The following is an 18,476-nucleotide window of genomic DNA, read 5'->3' on the forward strand; positions in this document are numbered from 1 at the left end:
CATCACATAATCTTAGTTAGACCCTGAACAAAGAACGCACAACTCAACTTACATGCTTACATGCATTTGAACAAATACTTGACCACCCTAGTGTTTATTGTCTGAAGAAAGCAACAGACACTGTCCACGCAGCACATGGCATAGAAATCAGATCTTCTTGAAGGGCACAGTGTTGTTGCACGCACAAGAAATGACTAACAGGAATGATGTGATATCTTCCGCTTCAAACATTTTTCCCTTTAATCTGCTGAACACGGAACACAAAAAAAACAGGAACCCTGAGGTGAGATATGTAAAATGTCTGGCTTTTTATGCCTTTTTGTTTGTTGGGGGGGGCTATTGGCTGAATCTAATTCACGTGTGCATTGTCTGGATCGACCAAAATATGCCTAGAGTACAAGGCAGGGGAAAGAACAATGCTATCAGAACATCTACTCACTGCATTCAACAGGTCGAAATAATTCAGTGCCCAGATCTTTCAGCATCAGAAAACTTGTCTGCGTGTTGTGAGCATACTGATATGCCAGACTTGTTGGTAGTTAAATGCCAGCTACAGGCTTCTCATTTCTTCCAGTCATTGGAAGTCTCCCATTCAAGAATGCTTTTCTTTGTGTCACCTGTGACTGTGCCCACATGCTCAGAGTCACACACTAACATGACCACACCTATACACACAAGCACACGCACATACAGACACAAACACAGAATGTTCACTGTTCAATCAACTCAGATGGTTCAAGGCATTTGAACCACCTTGGAGTTAAAGTAACATTTTAAAGTGTGTGCACTGCACACTGCATGTACAAAGCCAACCTCAAAAACTTTTTCCCAGTGAAGGAATCTGAAGGTGAAGAGCACAAGATATATGGTATTATGTACTATAATGTGTCTGTTTTAGCTTAGGAATTTCACATATCTGCCTTACTCTATCATGTCCTATCAGCAAAGCTTGATGACCAGCTGAGATAAGACAAATTCTGATGTGACCTTGCAGCTCTACCAAGGTGCATGTCACGTACATATACAGTGAACTTAATACATTTTATTTATTTTTCATGCATGTTATTGTAGTTTTCAGCCTGAGGCTGACCATCACCCTGCCATGCCATATGGCTAAGCTTGGTAGCTAAAGTGAACATACAGTAAATCCTCAAATTGTGCCTGGGATTCTATTTGAACTATGCTATTTGAATAGCCGGGGTGGTGGCCGATTCGAACAAATAAAGGCCGACCCCCAAATACAAGCCGAGGTAATATTGCCTACCAGTAGGGCTATCAGTCCATGAGCACTAGAAGACATTGTTTCGATTTAACTCAATGAAATAAAATAGCTCTTCTTAATATTTTATATTGTTGGTTGGTTTAATACTGTTGCCAATGAAAAGTCGTTGTCCTACACCATGGGTCTCCAACACGTTGCTCTCAAGCTACCAGTCGCTTGCCGCCCCCTTCTAAGTAGCTTACCAAAGGCTGAAGCAGTATACATTTAAACACAATTGTTGCCGCGAGGCATTCCAGCCTACGAATTTAATAAAATCAGGCAAAATTAAAAATTAACTCAATTTAGGCTACTTGTCTACGCAATAAGGTTTCCATGTATTTACAGCACAGCGCACGTTCAATGAATTAGTGAAAGCGGCTTCCTTGGCTCGCAATAAACAGACGGGTGGAAATCGCGACACTCTTTCAACTACATAAAACTTAACAGTGAACCATCAAATACCCCCCAGATTTCAGTGCCCATCAGTCCCATTTAGCAATAGAATCAAACAGTCCAAAAGTAAATTAAATCCCAAACCAAAGCGAAAATCTTTTCATAGCCTACCGGTATGCTGCTCCAAACGAAAGGCATGTCTCACAATAAAACGCACTTTAGGAAAAAAAGATCCTTAACTTGCTGTTATCCACGCTAATTTGTTATTGTTCATGAAGGCGTGTCTGGAAAGTTGTTATTTTATGGATTCTGGACTTGCATGTGATTTATTGTGTTGCAATAAACTAAGTCTGTTAAGACTGACACTATGACTTACGAAACGGTGTTTCCTGATTAGCCTACACTAATTGATTTCTGAACGGTTACAGGAAGTGTTGAACAGTGTTGGCCCACTTTAAGTGTAGCCTTTTACTTTATTTCTAAGAATAAAATTCTACAACAGAAGCCTAATAAGAAATTGCCTCGAATACAAGCCTGCCCCAAATAAAGGCCTGTGCTTTGTGCAGCCTAAGTAAATAAAAGACTTAGGCTGTACACAATTTGAGGATTTACAGTACAGACAGATACATACACAACACATACACCCATACACAAACACGGACATGTGCACACACGCACATACACAAGGGGACACACATACACACACACACACACACACACACACAGAAGGGGACACACATGCACACTCACAAACACAAATGCACACACACACACACACACATACAGAAGGACAATCACATGCACACACACCAACAGACACGCACACACAAACTCATGCACACACACACACACACACACAGAAGGACAAACACATGCACCAACACACACACACACACACACACATACATGAATAGTTTATACTATTGTACATGTGAGTATGAAGTTGAGAGGGCTCACAGAAAATTTTCCCCTGGCTCACCCCAATTTCCTCGGCTGGTCGTCGTCCCTGTACGACACAAGCTGCCAGCACTGGGGCAAAGAGCGGAGTGACAGGGCCGCACCCTCCTCACCAGATGCCACCAGTGTCCCCTCATGCTTGTGCCGCCTTGGGGCCCTGTGTATACCAGCTTGCATCACCACCCCCCACCCCCTCCCACTCCTCCAGCCTCCCCAGCACAAAAGGCACTCTGTAGACTCATTGTGCCTGCACTTTCAGTCTGTGAGAACCGGGCCTTCCATGAAAAGGCCTGTGTGTTTTCACCAGGAAGGAACAGGCTCTATCTTTATATGGATTCAGTGTGGGTCGCCAGGAGGAAGTCCCTCCTTAGTAACCGGTGTCAGCTGCTGTCTCTGCTCTGTGTCACACATGACTCCTGCACCAGGCTCTGTGCACTGTGGGCCACACTGCACACTGAGAGAAGCGTGTCCCCCCTCTGTCTGTGCCCAAAAGTGTCCCCTGCCATGTGAAGCATTGAAGTCATCCTCGTCGAGTCACTGTCAAATAGTGCAACCTGCTGCACTCCTATGACTCACTATAATGGCAGGACACATGGTTGGGAGAGACCATGGTCAAGACTGGAGCGTCAGAGCTAGGTCATCGTCTAGTTCTGCAGCAGGTTGATTGAGTCAATGAAGGATATGTTTTCCCAGTACACGTTGTGGTAAAGCAACATGGATAGCAACAGCTATGAACACTTTTCTTCTGATAGTTTAACAAAACATTTACTTTATTAGAGCCCTCACAAAAGAATCTCTAAAAGAATGCATTTGAATACCTATTGTATCAGTATCAGCTCTACTGGAGTTGAATGAATGCAGAATATTTAGCTGTGTGCGAGTCAGCAACATGACAGGTAGCTCAAAATGCATTTTTCTGTTTTGAGAAATGACCTCAATGTTCTGAAAATAGTATCAAAGTGGTTGTGAAAACTGCAATGTGTGAAATGTAACTGGGTGCTGGCTCTACAATAAGTATAAAGTGAGTGAAGTAAAAGGAATGCACTACCACGGAAAATATTTAATTGTTATTAAGTTATATTCGCATGAATATTTTGGGCAAGATGCCCTTCTTCAGCACGTCAAAAGTAGTCTTTCCCTTGGTCTGATCTTCCTGATGCGAAAAATAAAAATATATAATTTATAAATGTAACACACCCTGTATTGAGGGCCAATGCAGGACTGCACACTGTCACCTTCTACCCAACCTCGTAGCAAGAACTATGCTTCAACAAAGTTTGTCTGCAAAATGATGTCATTTTCACACAAATATCATCACAGGGTATTTATCCAACCAGGAAATTTAGAAGCAAAATGTGTGCCTTATGATGACTCAGTCATAGGTTCCTCATATACACTTATAAACTTGCAGCCTACTGGTTCATTTAAGATGAAAGCTATGACACAGGAGCTAGTTTCCTGTTTTTTTATCATTATTAATTCTGTTTTTTTTTTCAGAAACAGCAAACTAACATTTAACTTGTGTGAAGCAACAGTCTCTAACATTAAGCAACACGTAGGAAGTGCGAACCATGTCTGTGTGGCTATGAGTGTGTCATCAGCCTGCGTGAAACAACTAGCAACTTTTGGGAACAGACATGAAACAAGTCGTGAATCACAAATGAAACTGGCTGGGCAGTATTTGAACTTCCTCAAAAAGGGGGGTATCATTTTCAGCCCTCAAACAGGAGTGGCTTTCTGTAACTACACGCTAGTGACAATTCCAGCTGACAGCCTAAGATGGAATCTAGCTGGAACCAGCTTCTGCTTCAGCTGGATACCTTCTGGAATTATGTGATGGTCCAGCCCACCAGTTGGACATGATCTTGCCAGCATCTCAACCATCTTGTTACCAGCTTGACCATCTCCAAACCAGCTTCCAACAAGCTGGACTAGCTTAAACATAATGTGTAACATTATAAATTATGTACATTGCTTTGTGAGGTCTATCTGGATAAGAGGATTGGCTAAATAAAGTTTCCATTGCAGAGGTTGAAGAGGCTGTCTACTAAGTACCGCACAGAAAAGACCTACTCTACAAAGGCTGCTGAGAAGCAAGGCAATGTGAAGAAGAACAGATACAAGGACATCGTGCCCTGTGAGTGTCTCCATTGGACAGTGGAGGGGGGGTTGTCTATGTTCAGCCAGCACATGCTGTTCTTTCAATGTCACAACAATACTTTGAGAGAGTTTGGCATGCTGAGTCCAGGGTTTGACCATCCATGCAAAGTTCAAACCACAATGGGACTATAGAGCAAGCCAAGCAATTACTGCATCACAAATTGACCAAAATATCACTGCTTCTGGCAGCTACTGTAGAAACCCAACTGCTGCCAGCTACGAGCACACAGCAAAGTGGAAATAACTGGATATGATTGGGCAAAATTATTCATTTCCAGACAATCACTAAAATGTATTATTTACTATGTTTTAAAAGCTCTAAAGCATTAACCTGGCATGCCCTTGTCTTATTTTGCTCCAGTTGACCACTCTAGGGTGAAGCTCTCCTTTATCACCTCCAAAAATGACACTGACTACATCAATGCCAACTTCATCAAGGTAGGACAGGCCTGAAAACACCATTGGTTCAGATCCACACTGTGACTCCTGCACTCACGAACACATAAACACAGTGGGACTAGCTAACTGGAATGATGCCAGCAGCTTTCAACGCTAACAAAGAATTGCAATTGATTGAATGTATTATTATTCATCACATTCTTATTTGAACTTCATCATGGCTTACTCCAGCAGACTGCTGTCCACTGCTTTTGAATGAACCTTCTAGTTATGACATGGTATAGTACTAGTATAGCAGTCTTTCTCCCTACTGACATCCATGAAGTGAGATCCTGTGACCTGTATGTGCCTAGGGGGTGTCGCAGCAGAGGGCCTATATCGCCACCCAGGGCCCCTTACCTCACACAGTGCAGGACTTCTGGAGGATGATCTGGGAGTACAATGTGGAGGTGAGGTGTCCTGTCTGGATGAGTGTCTTTTACAAACCCTCAATGGTGCTTTTCTGTAAATGACTCTTGTGGTTGAACGCAAAACAATACTGACAAAAATATAGAAATTAACTTATGCATATAGCATAAATTAACTTCTATTTGAGAGACACAGTATATTGTCTAACGCATCGACTGGGACTACTTGCTTTTCCTTGTTTGCATTATTGACTTAAATAAAAACATATCCCGATGACACAACACCTGCGGGTGTAGCATACAGTTTATGAGCTACTTTAGGTATCCCCTAAATTATATGAAATAACGAAGGAATAATTTCCCATCTGTGCATCTGTGTATGTCCTGTGGCACAGCCCATTCAGTATTGGTTCATCTTCATCAAATTGCAAACCCGTAAATGTTATATCTTGCAGCAGTAATAATTCAACACTCAAATACAATTAAATATGCCAAATAAAATGGTTGTTTCATTATATTGCTGCTGTAGTGAACTTGTTACGTCTATTTTCAGTTGTACGTTATACTATAGTACTTCTATAGTACTTCACAGTTGTACATTATGCCATGGATGGTTATTCTCTCTTTGGTGACACAGCTTCTCTGTGCAGGTTATAGGACAATAATCAGCACTCAAGCTGTGGTATAATCATAATATAATGTGCCCCAAGAACCAATTTTTACTTTTTCTTACAATTTCTTCTGAACCAGGAGGATGGGTTCAACCGAGAACTACACACTGTGAAATTGACAGTGTTTTATTAATCATCCCTAATTTTAGACTCAAAAAAGGAGACTGAATGGGATTTTATTGAATCTAGTCATTCAATTTTGTTTCTATTCAAAAAGATGAAGTGTGTGCTATTTCAAATCCAATTCTATCTGCAGAATAAAAGCATTGGTGGAAATGAGTTCAACTGAAATGTCACACTGACACTAGGCTAGTTTTCTCCTCAGTTAAATCCCTCATTTATTGGTGCTGGGAATATAGTGGCTTATCAGGGAGTTGAAGTAGATGCCCTAGGAGCATTTAAAACCTGGGTCTGTATTAATAAAGACTCTAGGGTCAATTTGGCCTTTTGGGTCAAATGATAAGGGTTTGGATAAGGAGAAACACATTTATAGATGCAAACTCCTACTCCGAGACTATACTCCATATTCCATACCCCATATTCTCTGCCAGCTTGTTCTGCACCAGAATAGCCCTTCAAAACTACAAAAGTAAGCCTGCTTCATGATTGCAGACCAGGTATCCAATCATAAATTAGTACTTGCCATGTAGAGTCAATTGGTGCTGTAAGGGGAGTCTTGGGGTGACAAATGGCCTCAATTCAAATGAGAGCAGTCTTATCTTCTGTGTGGTGATTAGTCTGTTACTCTCATTGTTATTTCCTGTCACTATACTATGTTAACACTTTCTGTGAATGTTCATAAGAGCTATATAATTCCTTCATATGCAGTATTTAAGTACACCATAAAGATTCAAAATAAATAACTACTTATGTTAAACATGAATAGGCATGTGATGTGTTACGTCACCATTGATGATGCAAAAGACACACCACTTGTTTTTGAGTTTATTAAGGTCTATGTAGTGTTTCAGAAGGGTCTAAATAGCTATTAATGAAGGGCTTAAATAGTTAATATCTATACTGCTATCTGTGCATCTGTCTGCGTGGTTTATTGTCTGCACCTGTAGCCTGACCTCTGATACCGTCTGTGCTTCTGTCTGTAACTGAGTTGATTATATGTTCTCTCTACTCCTCAGGGCTTCTGTCTGTAACTGAATTGATTATATGTTCTCTCTACTCCTCAGGGCTTCTGTCTGTAACTGAGTTGATTATATGTTCTCTCTACTCCTCGGGGCTTCTGTCTGTAACTGAGTTGATTATGTATTCTCTCTACTCCTCAGGGCTTCTGTCTGTAACTGAGTTGATTATGTGGTCTCTCTACTCCTCAGGGCTTCTGTCTGTAACTGAGTTGATTATGTGTTCTCTCTACTCATCAGGGCTTCTGTCTGAAACTGAGTTGATTATGTGGTCTCTCTACTCCTCAGGGCTTGTGTCTGTAACTGAGTTGATTATGTGTTCTCTCTACTCCTCAGGTCATAGTCATGGCCTGCAGGGAGTTTGAGATGGGCAGGGTGAGTCAGTTCCTATGCCTGGCACCACTACACATTTAATGAAATGTCCACATCTTACTACACTGTTTGAATTTGATTAAAACTCATTGTTCTAAATGGCATAAGGGACATGACTGATGGGGTGGGAGCAAGTGGCTGCCAAATTAATGACAGGAAAATAAGATTGATGAATTTCAATATTTAAACGTAACTATTCTTTTAATGGGTCGCTTTTAATGGTGGAGGTTTCTCTTCTTTTCTCTTCTCAGGGAAAAACAGATTTCAGGCATTCACAAATATACAATTAGCAACACGCAAACATCAAATATTTTGGCATGGCAGGGTATTCCCAGTTCTCACTAGTGTTTTTGAAACAGGAAGCAGTACGTAGTTAAAGGCACTTGTGCTGTGCTGTGTGCAGCCAAATGGCTTACTAGATAAAGTTCAACTCATTGATCTAAATGACTGCCCCATTCATACATCCATCTTAATCACTGGTTAATACCAACTCTACCACAGTCTGACATCTGAAGAGGTGTAAATACAATTTAGCAGTAGCAGCTACAATTAAGAAGACAGAAAAGTAAAACATATCACACAGAAAAATAAAAAAATGGCATCAGCATAATAAAGCCATATTTTAGTACATATCTTTGTCATAAGACTAGGTGGTCCATTATGTCAGAGTTTTTTGTTTCCACTGTCTCCACAGATATTGTCCATTTAGAAACATTTCTCTACTTTATTTAAATTTCACAACAATGTAGGTGATAGCCTTTTGACTGTATATATTGTATTATTCAAGCTTCCTTGTTGGGTTTCCAACTTTACCAGAGTTTTATGAAAATAAATGCAAATGCAAATGTCTGGCGGTTGTACATGCGTGTTAAAGATTTTCACACTTGCCATTTCACAGAAAAAGTGTGAGCGGTACTGGCCTGAGAAGATGGAGGAAGCATTTGTGTGTCACCCCTTCACCATTCACTTTGTGAGTACTACATTCCCTGTCTACTTCCTGTCCTTGCTAAAGCTTTAGGTGCTGCCCTTAATGTAGGTACACATATATATATATACATACACACACTGAGCACTTTATTTGGAACATTTTTACTTTATTACACCTACTTATTCATGCTATTATTTAATCAGCCAATTGTGTGGCAGCAGTGCAATGCATGCAATCATGTAGATATGGGTCAGGAGCTTCAGTTAATATTTAGACACAATGTGATTGGCGGCACGGATGGTGTAGTGGGTAGCACTGCCGCCTCACAGCAAGGAGGTCCTGGGTTTGAATCCCCGTCGGCCGGGGCCTCTCTGTGCAGAGTTTGCATGTTCTCCCCGTGTCTGTGTGGGTTTCCTCCGGGTACTCTGGTTTCCTCCCACAGTCCAAAGACATGCAGATTAGGCTGATTGGAGAGTCTAAATTGCCCATAGGTATGAGTGTGTGAGAGAATGGTGTGTGTGCCCTGTGATGGACTGGCGACCTGTCCAGGGTGTATTCCTGCCTTTCGCCCAATGTATGCTGGGATAGGCTCCAGCCCCCCTGCGACCCTGTTCAGGATAAGCGGGTTAAGATAATGGATGGATGGATGTGATTTACGCAACTTTGACTGTGGTATGATTGTTGGTGGCAGACAAGGTTGTTTGACTCAGAAACTGCTGATTTTGACGCACACTAGTCTCTAGAATGTTGCAGAAACAAAACAAAATCCAGTGAGCAGCAGATTGGCCTTGTTAATGAGAGATATCAGAGGAGAATGGCCAGACTACAGAGTACACAATATCGCACATGGTATCAAAGAGTGCATGAAGTGCTAACTGGGATAGGACAATGCAATGCAACTAGACAAACTGCAAACAGTGCTAATGGTGTATTACTTAATTGCCCAAGTATGGCTGGAATTGAAAAATGCTACAGCAGTTGATAGAAAGGTCTGTGTGGTTTTATTTTTGCCTTGGGTTGAATTATCCTTCCAGATCTAGCTGTGATAATTGACTGGTTCAAGAGGTGGGTTTGGGATGTTTTTGGTGTAGACTTGGTAAGTCCTGAACACTGATACCAATATTTTGTTTGCTTGTTTTGTGATCTTTTTAATTTTGTTAGTATTGTTGACAGATAGACAGCTAAACCAGACGGATGCAACGGAAAGGTTAAAATGGAATAGATGATACTTTATAGAATAGTGACATTATGTATTTGTCTATATTGAATGACCAGAGCACATCCTTTGCTTACTCTTTGAAATTACCTTTTTAATGTGTATGTTCCATTTCAGCTGATCATATCTGTAATTATTATAATTCTCTGTCTACATTTGTGCATGCTGGTTAGCTGCCTGCTTTGCAGAGGAGGCAAGAGCTGACCATTTATTACATTACAGTTATTTATCTGATGCTTTTATCCAAAGCGACAGTTGATTGGACTAAGCGGGCGACAGTCTCTCCTGTAGCAATGTGGGGTTAAGGGCCTTTCTCAAGGGCTGTGCAGATCCTATCGTGGCTACACCGGGGCTTGAACCTTTCAGGCCCCAGTCATGTACCTTCCCCATCAAAGATGCATAAAATGCTATATTCCTTGAAAAAGCATATTATTAACTAAGGAACCTAATCTGTGCGACTGCCTCAATGGTGTAAATATTAAAATCCATCCGCACAGGGAAGGTCTGATGGAATAAGAAATGAGCATATCAGAGGCTGTGACTGGAAGGAGAGGCAGGAGCATAATCCACCTTACACAGAAGCTAGTCATGCCTCTACAATCGTCACCATTGCTGCAAGCACAGTTAGATGTGGCTGAAAACAGAACCAGTGTGTGAACAGGCTCCACGGATCCTGTCAGTTTCAGGCTCTGGTGACTTGATGGCATCTTCCTCTTTTGGACACCAGAGCACACATTCCCACTGTGAAAACCTGCTACAGTGCACTCTTGTTCCGAGTTCTACATCCCCTCTGATCCACACGTCTGCATAACCTCGAACCCCACAGCCTCAGGAACTGCTGAGATACAGGGACATTTTTCATACATTTAAACTGACCCTGTGTACTTTGTTATCAAACTGTATGGTGTAGTTGATTTTGAGCCACGTCCCCCCAAACACCATCACAATGGTATGAAGCCTTCCTGGCTAAAGGGCTGTTCTTTTTTAGATATGCTCAGTCAGTAAGTGGGGGATTAAATGGGGGACAATTTCAGCTCCTGCTTCCTCAAATCACGACCAATATTTCAATATTGTGCTTCGAATCAACCTATCAAATGACAGTTTTTATATGCAAACCATCATATCATTGCTAATGATTTATATTTACATTGCAATATAATATTTGTGAAAACAAACTTTGATTTCTGCATTTCTGCCCTAGGAATCTATGGAAAGTAAAGGTGACTATCTAACCAGGGTTTTAAAGGTGACTTACTGCAATGTGAGTACCCTTATGTGAGCCTTGCTTTTTATAATGTATTTGTTTTAGCATAAAACCCTTGTGCCATCTAATCTGCAGGCACATAGATGCCTGAGAATAGCATTTATGAAGCTTAATGAAGCTATACAGTGAAGATTAATTGAAAACAAATGCCAAATATAGTTGTATGGAAATAATTCATTCAGCTGCTGAGAAGATGTTCTTATCCAGAGCACTACTTTAGTTTCACACTTTTAATATCCATTTACATATCTTAATATTCCCTGAAACTATTCAGATTAAATACCTTGCTGAATTGTCCAGCAGTTGCATCACACAAGACCCTGTGCTAGGAGTCAAATGTCACATGAAAACAACAATAACAAAAATATCCATCAACATTTATCAAATAGCTTTGTGGTACTTGTTAAATACTCTGCCACATTTCTAAAGCATATTGTACTTCAGTAATGACCATGCCATGGTGTAAACTGTGACACTGTTCAGAAACACTTTGTGCTGCCTTGTACGTTGTTAAAAAATAATAATTGTTTAAAATTGACAGCATGTCTGATTTCGGATTCTGTCGGTCCTGAATGGTTTGTCCGTCTCAATTTCCGTCAGTCATCCCGCAGTTTGTGGCAGCTGCACTATGTGAATTGGCCGGACCACGGCGTGCCAGACTCCATCCCACCGATTCTGGAGCTGCTCCAGGAGATGCGGACCTACCAGGAGCATGACGATGTGCCCATCTGCATCCACTGCAGGTAATCACATTTCACCACATTTAGCACGGGCACAGAGGGACTGGCAATACAAGAGAACATAAGTGCCTCTATGCGAGTGGTATGGGCAACAGTGATGTAAAGCTGACTAAGAACAGAAACGGTTCAGCTTCCCACATGCATATGGCAAACAACATGGGGGGGATGTTAAGTGGTTTCAAAAACAGACTTGTGTGATTAAAAAGCAGTATGTGCATCTGAGCGCAGTAACTGCAAAGACAGGGTTTAACAGTGAGAAAATGAAGGCCATTTTGTAGTCTGTTTCACGTCATTGGGGCATCCTGTTTCAGTCTTCGGCCTTTGTGTATGAGTCCCCTTCCCCCACACAGTCACAGAGGAAGTGCATGTGGGTGGCTCGCCGGCCACCAGCCTCACCGCCTGAACAAACAACAAACAGCAGGTTATTTCCATTACGAGAAATGGCTAATAGCTGCCTCAAAGCACAGCTCATACCTGGAGCATGTGTGTGTGCGTATGTGTGTGTGCGTGAGTGTGTGTGTCTGTGTGTATCTTCCTGTCAGGGCTGGCTCTAGCCTTTTTTGTCACCCTTGTTGATTGTGCAGGGGAGGGGAGCATTCACAGACTATCATGAACACAATGCATTCCATTTCCCCATTTTTTCTTCATTTCGTTTTGCGCCCGCGTACACATGGCCCCTTAGGCGATCACCTTTATCGCCTATGCCTAGAACAGGCCCAGCTTCCTGTGAAGATTCATAAGATGAACTTTTAGATGGCCCCCTAGCTAATTACCTGAAACCCGTGAAACCTGCTTACCAGCCAGTGTAAAAAAAATGCAGTTCACCTCATACTTGGAACACTAAAGATCTCTTTGTCTTTATTTATCTGACTCTGTTTGCTGTCCAGTGACCTCAGTAAGCAGCCACTTCCTTTTTCAATCAGATGTCAATCTGTCTGCCTCCAGCACACAAACACTGAAATGTCTTGCAACCGATTGTCTTGTTGCAGGAACAATCCCCACACATGTATCATCACTAATGCTATGCACGCACAATTGGCACATTCTCATCCAAGAAAATGTACTTCAGTTTCAACCTCTGTAACCCGATGATGTTAGGCCTATTGATGGTTTAGTTTGTTTGTACTTACCTGTGTTTAATTTATTTGGCATGGGGCTAGCTGACCTAGTACTGCTGAGATGAGTGAGAGCATGATGTGTGGTTAAGCGCTTGTCAATGCAAATATGACATGTATATTCCTACAAAGCTTGTGAATGGGGCAGATGTACACCACAAGGGCCTGTGATATTGTTCGACCGCCCCAGACTCCACCCTGAATGAATTCAAACACACTTTTGTCTCTGATTCTGAAGTGCAACCAGTAGCTTCACATTAATAGCTACGGAGGACAAAGTGTTGAAATGCGGTCTGTGGAAGAAACGTAAAAATCTTTTTCTGATATCTTTATGGGACTGCAGTGCCGGTTGCGGTAGGACAGGGGTCCTGTGCGCCATTGACTACACCTGGAAACTGCTGCGAAAACAGGTAAGATTGAATCTGGTTTAGCCCAAGTTGTCCAACCCACCAGATGTTCTTGTCTTATGGCAGTTAACTTAAACACAGTGGGAGTAAAGTGTGTGTCTGTGTGTGTGTGTTTGTGCAGGCGGGTGCAGGGGTCAGGCAAAGAAAACTATCACTTTTCGAAGTCTAACTTGTGTGAAGTCGAAAGTCAATCAATGGTCAAACAATAATACATTATTTTGAAGGTAGCAAAGATTGAACCAGCACTATGATGGTTACATGTAAATCCCTGAAATTGTGACTAATAGCTAACAGAGTGTGGGAAGCCAACATCATTTCCTTTACCAATGTTCATTTCTAGTTGATCACAGAAGACTTCAGCATCTACAGACTGGTCCAGGAGATGCGAACACAAAGACCCTCAATAGTTCAGACCAAGGTGAGCGTTATCCACCAAAGCACAGATCTGTGGCATTCCTTCCTCTGATCAGCCAGAACATTAAAACTTAAACCATTAAACCATTAAGTTTAAACCAGTTATTTCATGATTAAAAATGCTTTCATTTCTACAAACTTGTCTATACACACTTAATATTTAATTATATGACATATGTACTTATATAAGCAGATAATCATAAGTGAATAGCATTCAAAAGTTTAATTTTGAAATGATAATGAAAATGAAAATGTAAAAGATTGAAATATGGCAGGTGGTCTTTCTTTTTTCTTTTTTTAAATATGAAAGATTCTGAACACCAGTATGGACCAAGATATTTAAATTAAAAAATAATGCACCCCTCCCCCCCTCCCAATGAGCAAACAAGATTTCCATTTTCATTTAAAAATTAAACTTTTTAATGCAATTCAGTTATGATTATCTGCTTATATAAATACACATATCATATAATGAAATTTTAAGTGTATATAGACAAGTGTATTTGGCATATGCATTTGTCACAAATGATCATTTTAACAGTACATACATAATTTGTGGCAGCTGTCCAACCAACTACTTGTCTGTGTCAATCCGAGAGAACATACATCTAGCAGAAATCCTCCTGGCTTATGTATTTAATGATATAATTGTTAATAGAATGTCAAGATTAAGCATGAAGCCAGTGCTTGACTACTTGATTAAAATATATTATTACAGATGTAATACATATCTGGGGAAAGAATGCAATGCTTAGATTTGACTTATTATCCGGCTAAGGCTGTTCAGGTTAAGCAGCTTGCTCAATGGTACAATGGCCCACTCTACCTATAGTGTAAACACTAACCTGCCAGTTGTTAACTGCCACACCTCTCGGGTGCCCTCAGTATCAAGCATTCCAAATGCAGCTGCATAATGACAAGAGAAAGCTTTTCTCCTTTGCTGTGATTGAGTCCTTCAGTAGCCAGCCTGGTCTGTCTAACATAACCCTAACCTTATAAACCTTACAGGAACCTAAACTCATACTCATCTGGTTAATGTCTTAGGAGCAGTATGCGCTTGTCTACAGGACAGTTAAGGTCTTGTTTGAGAACTACCTGCAGATGATGACCAACGATTTAAGTGCAGCTGAGGTAAGTCGGGGGCATCTCAATAAAAAAAAGAACTATGGCTTTGTGCCAAAAACATTAAACTCTGCATTTACACACTCATTACACATCTGTGGCATCCTTAGTTTTTTTTGTTTTTTTTCGCTTGCCTATTCGTTTCATTGCATTGCATTGTCAATATTCAATATTCAATTACAACTGTAGAATCTGCTTTACAATTACTTGAAGTGTATGTTCTTGCTGTCGACCATAAACTCCCTGCTATTTATACCTGCCATTTTAAAGCCAGCAATTTGTCAGGTTGTCTCTAATCATGTCTCTAATTATGATCACGTGTCCATGGATGTGTTAGAGCGTGATGCCTGTGGCTGCCACCATTTGCAATAAAGAGAAGTGCTCTCGTCATGACTGAATCCCCAAGGTTGACATAAAAATAAAACTTTCAGTGCAGCCATAGCCAGCTGGTCCACTCATACCCTCCACACCCTACATCACTGCTGATTTATAGGAAGTCATGTGAGGTTTACAAAAAGGGAGAGATATTGCTCTTGAGTTTACCATAACGTTGCTAAGGTCTGCTTGTCCACTTGCTTAAAGCTTCTTGTTGATATGAAGCCAGCAATGTTAAAAGAACTTTCCTTGCTTTCATACTGCAATATTGTTTACTCATCATTCAGTACTATACATTTAACATTACATTTATTAATTTGGCAGAATAGTTAAAAACTGAATCAAATTAATATTTTTGTGACCACCCTTCGGCGTTAAAATTGCATCACTTCTCTGAGATAGCCAATGCTGTCCTGCACTTCTTTAAGACAATCAGCAGGGAGGTTGTTCCAAGCATGTTGGAGGACTTGCCACAGCTCTTCTGCAGACTTTGGCTGGCTCCTTGCTTCTGATCTCAAACAGCCTTGATCAAGTTTTTATGTAAAAAGTAGCCAATTGCTTACAGTAATATGTTACTTTAAAAAAATGTAATACAAAAATGTCTCTGCAAAATGAAATCTTTTGGAAAATGAATATTTGGAAATCTAAATATATATACAACACTTAAATATGCATATGTACATCACTTTTATGATTCACAATTGTCAGTGGTTTTTTGTGGGCAGGTCTAGGTTCGAGAACAAGCTGGGTTAAAACCATGAAGTGAAACCAAAGTGTTCAGAGACATACAAAGCTGTGCTTGATTCCCACAAAACATACACCAAAGAAATTAAACTACTATACACTTCTCCAACAGATCATACTCTGTGGACAAACTACAGAGAGTATGCTGCATGTGTAATGGTCCTGACACACACAAGCAGATCTGATTGCTGGAGGATATGGATCACTGTTCCTCTCCCACACATGATCTCTCCCCTGTAACTCAGGTACCAGCTTCCCCCTCTCTCAGCCCAGCGTCCAGTGAGAATGATCTCACATCCCCATGTGAGGTGCTGGACCTTAACCAGGAAGAGGAAGTAGAACCAATGCCATGGCCCAGGTAAGATGTCACCCAGTGGAGCCCGGGACCACCCCCTTTTTAATTTCTTAGAGTAGTGTAGTGTAGTAACATGACATAATCAAATCTACATATTTTTTGCAAGACTGAAATATTACACTGAAAAATCCATAAGTGAATAGTCTAGTGGATTTGTATAGTGGAGCATTACATTACATTAGATTAATGGCATTTGGCATCCAGAGCAACATACAGTTGATTAGATTAAGCAGGACACTATCTTCCCCTGGAGCAATGCAAGGTTAAGGGCCCAACGGCTGTGCAGATCTTATTGTGGCTACACACTGGGGATCAAACCAGCGACCTTGCAGGTCCCAGTCATGTACCTTAACCACTATGCTACAGACCGCCGCAGGCTGGTGCAGTTAAGTTATTAAGGGCTGTCTCAGGAGTGGTGCTGTCACACGCACTTCTGTCCCAGGTACATGAAAAGGGAGGAGCCAAAGGAGGTGACCAATCAGGACACTGCAGGGGAGCCCCCCACTGTGCTGCTACACCTTCCAGCAGAGGAGGATGGTCATAATGGTCCAGTGTTCCAGTCATCCAGATGTTCCCCTGAGGAAGCGCTCAGCCTGCAGACAGAATGTTCCGGACAGACCGTCCATGGGGGTTGGGATGCTCAGGAAAACATGCCCTCTCAGAGTCCCAGCAGGGGGGACTGGAACACCCCTCAGGAAGAGGAAGTGGTCCTGCTGGAGCCGGAAATTAACCTCAATTCTCCAGGTTGCTGGAAGTCCTCCTGTATCTCGGTGGAAGACCCTTACTTCAGTCCCAGCTCTCCCCAGGACTCTCAGGCAACACAGGACCCCGAGGAGCTGTTGCCGTTCCACAGCTGGGCCAGTAACCCATGTGTCACCACCCCTGCACTGACCCTCAATGACCATCCACTGGTACTGCCCCAGTTTGACACCCTCGCTACAGGTAAGAGGGTGTACCCAATATTCTGAAATACTACAAGGTTGCTGTATGTAGCAAAACATTGGGCCTCATGAAAGAACCAGTCATACAAACTTATTTGTTCTTAAATCGCTCATACGGGAAGAAGATTGTTTGAGATTAGGAGTGACAACACCCAGCACAAATTGACCAGGCTATTTCAAGGCAGCCCAAACTCATCACATCCTGACTACTGAAAAAGGGAAAAACCCAAAGCTTGCAAAAAAAATTCCAGTCTAAGTTCTAATATTCAAAATTCTATTTATTCCTGGACTAGGTTTAATCTGTGTCTGTTCATGTTGTGCCTGTGTGTGTGTGTGTGTGTGTGTGTGTGTGTGTGTGGTTGTGTGTGCTTGTGTGTGTGTGTGTGTGTGTGTGTGTGTCTGCTTGTGTGTGTGTGTGTGTGTGTGTGTGTGTGTGTGTTTGCTTGTGTGTGTGTGTGTGTGTTTGTGTGTGTGTGTGTTTGTGTGTGCGTGTGTGTGTGTGCTTGTGTGTGTGTGTGTGTGTGTGTGTGTGCTTGTGCTTGTGTGTGCGCTTGTGTGCTTGTGTGTGCGTGTGTGTGTGTGTTGCACATTGATGTAGCCCCTCCTGCCTCAGATGAAGACCCCCCTCCAGTGCTACCAGAGAGAACTCCTGAATCCTACATGATGGCTAATAGTCCAGGTAGTCCAGGTGAGCCCCCAACACAACATTCTCAACCCTACACCCCTCCTTTTACATCCCTCCTTCCTTTTATGATTCATTCTATGCATTATGCAAAGCACACTCACAGTATTGCTTCCTATACAACATAAGTATTACTAAACAACAGAATGCATACATAATACATACATGCATACAGAATACATATACACCAGGAAATCTCTACAGCACATCCAAGTGTAGTTTCCATATAATAAAGTCATGTATATGAAATATTGGACATACCTTTCAGTTGATCAGATCAAGGTGGGGGGGGGTTAAATTGTTTATGATGAAGAGCAGTGAGAGTTGTGGTGGTGCACAGCTAGGGCGTCGGACCTTGCTGCAGGAATCAGTCCGATCCAGTTGCACACCTAGGAGCAGGGTTCGCGTCCCAGTCCT

At 41.7% G+C, this 18,476-nt stretch overlaps 1 protein-coding gene across 5 annotated transcripts in view; it reads left to right on the top strand.

The window, feature by feature from the left end:
• The window catches only part of ptpn22 (protein tyrosine phosphatase non-receptor type 22), a 29,997-nt gene that overhangs the window by 1,356 nt on the left and 10,165 nt on the right, over positions 1 to 18,476 (top strand). For 4 of the 5 annotated variants that reach the window (XR_009709701.1, XR_009709702.1, XM_061256843.1 and 1 more), the window contains exons 2-14: positions 4,640 to 4,748; positions 5,133 to 5,209; positions 5,524 to 5,619; positions 7,721 to 7,759; positions 8,655 to 8,726; positions 11,102 to 11,161; positions 11,765 to 11,907; positions 13,363 to 13,429; positions 13,767 to 13,844; positions 14,885 to 14,971; positions 16,327 to 16,439; positions 16,879 to 17,378; positions 17,976 to 18,065. Coding sequence is in view for 3 of the 5 variants with exons in the window: in XM_061256843.1 (XP_061112827.1) it covers positions 4,640 to 4,748; positions 5,133 to 5,209; positions 5,524 to 5,619; positions 7,721 to 7,759; positions 8,655 to 8,726; positions 11,102 to 11,161; positions 11,765 to 11,907; positions 13,363 to 13,429; positions 13,767 to 13,844; positions 14,885 to 14,971; positions 16,327 to 16,439; positions 16,879 to 17,378; positions 17,976 to 18,065 (1,531 nt within the window). In the remaining 2 variants the exon portion in view is untranslated. The remainder of the gene's footprint in view (positions 1 to 4,639; positions 4,749 to 5,132; positions 5,210 to 5,523; positions 5,620 to 7,720; positions 7,760 to 8,654; positions 8,727 to 11,101; positions 11,162 to 11,764; positions 11,908 to 13,362; positions 13,430 to 13,766; positions 13,845 to 14,884; positions 14,972 to 16,326; positions 16,440 to 16,878; positions 17,379 to 17,975; positions 18,066 to 18,476) is intronic. The other variant, XM_061256844.1, reaches the window with a different exon arrangement.

This window comes from Conger conger, chromosome 10 (genome assembly GCF_963514075.1).
Source record: "Conger conger chromosome 10, fConCon1.1, whole genome shotgun sequence".
NCBI classification, from domain to species: domain Eukaryota; kingdom Metazoa; phylum Chordata; class Actinopteri; order Anguilliformes; family Congridae; genus Conger; species Conger conger.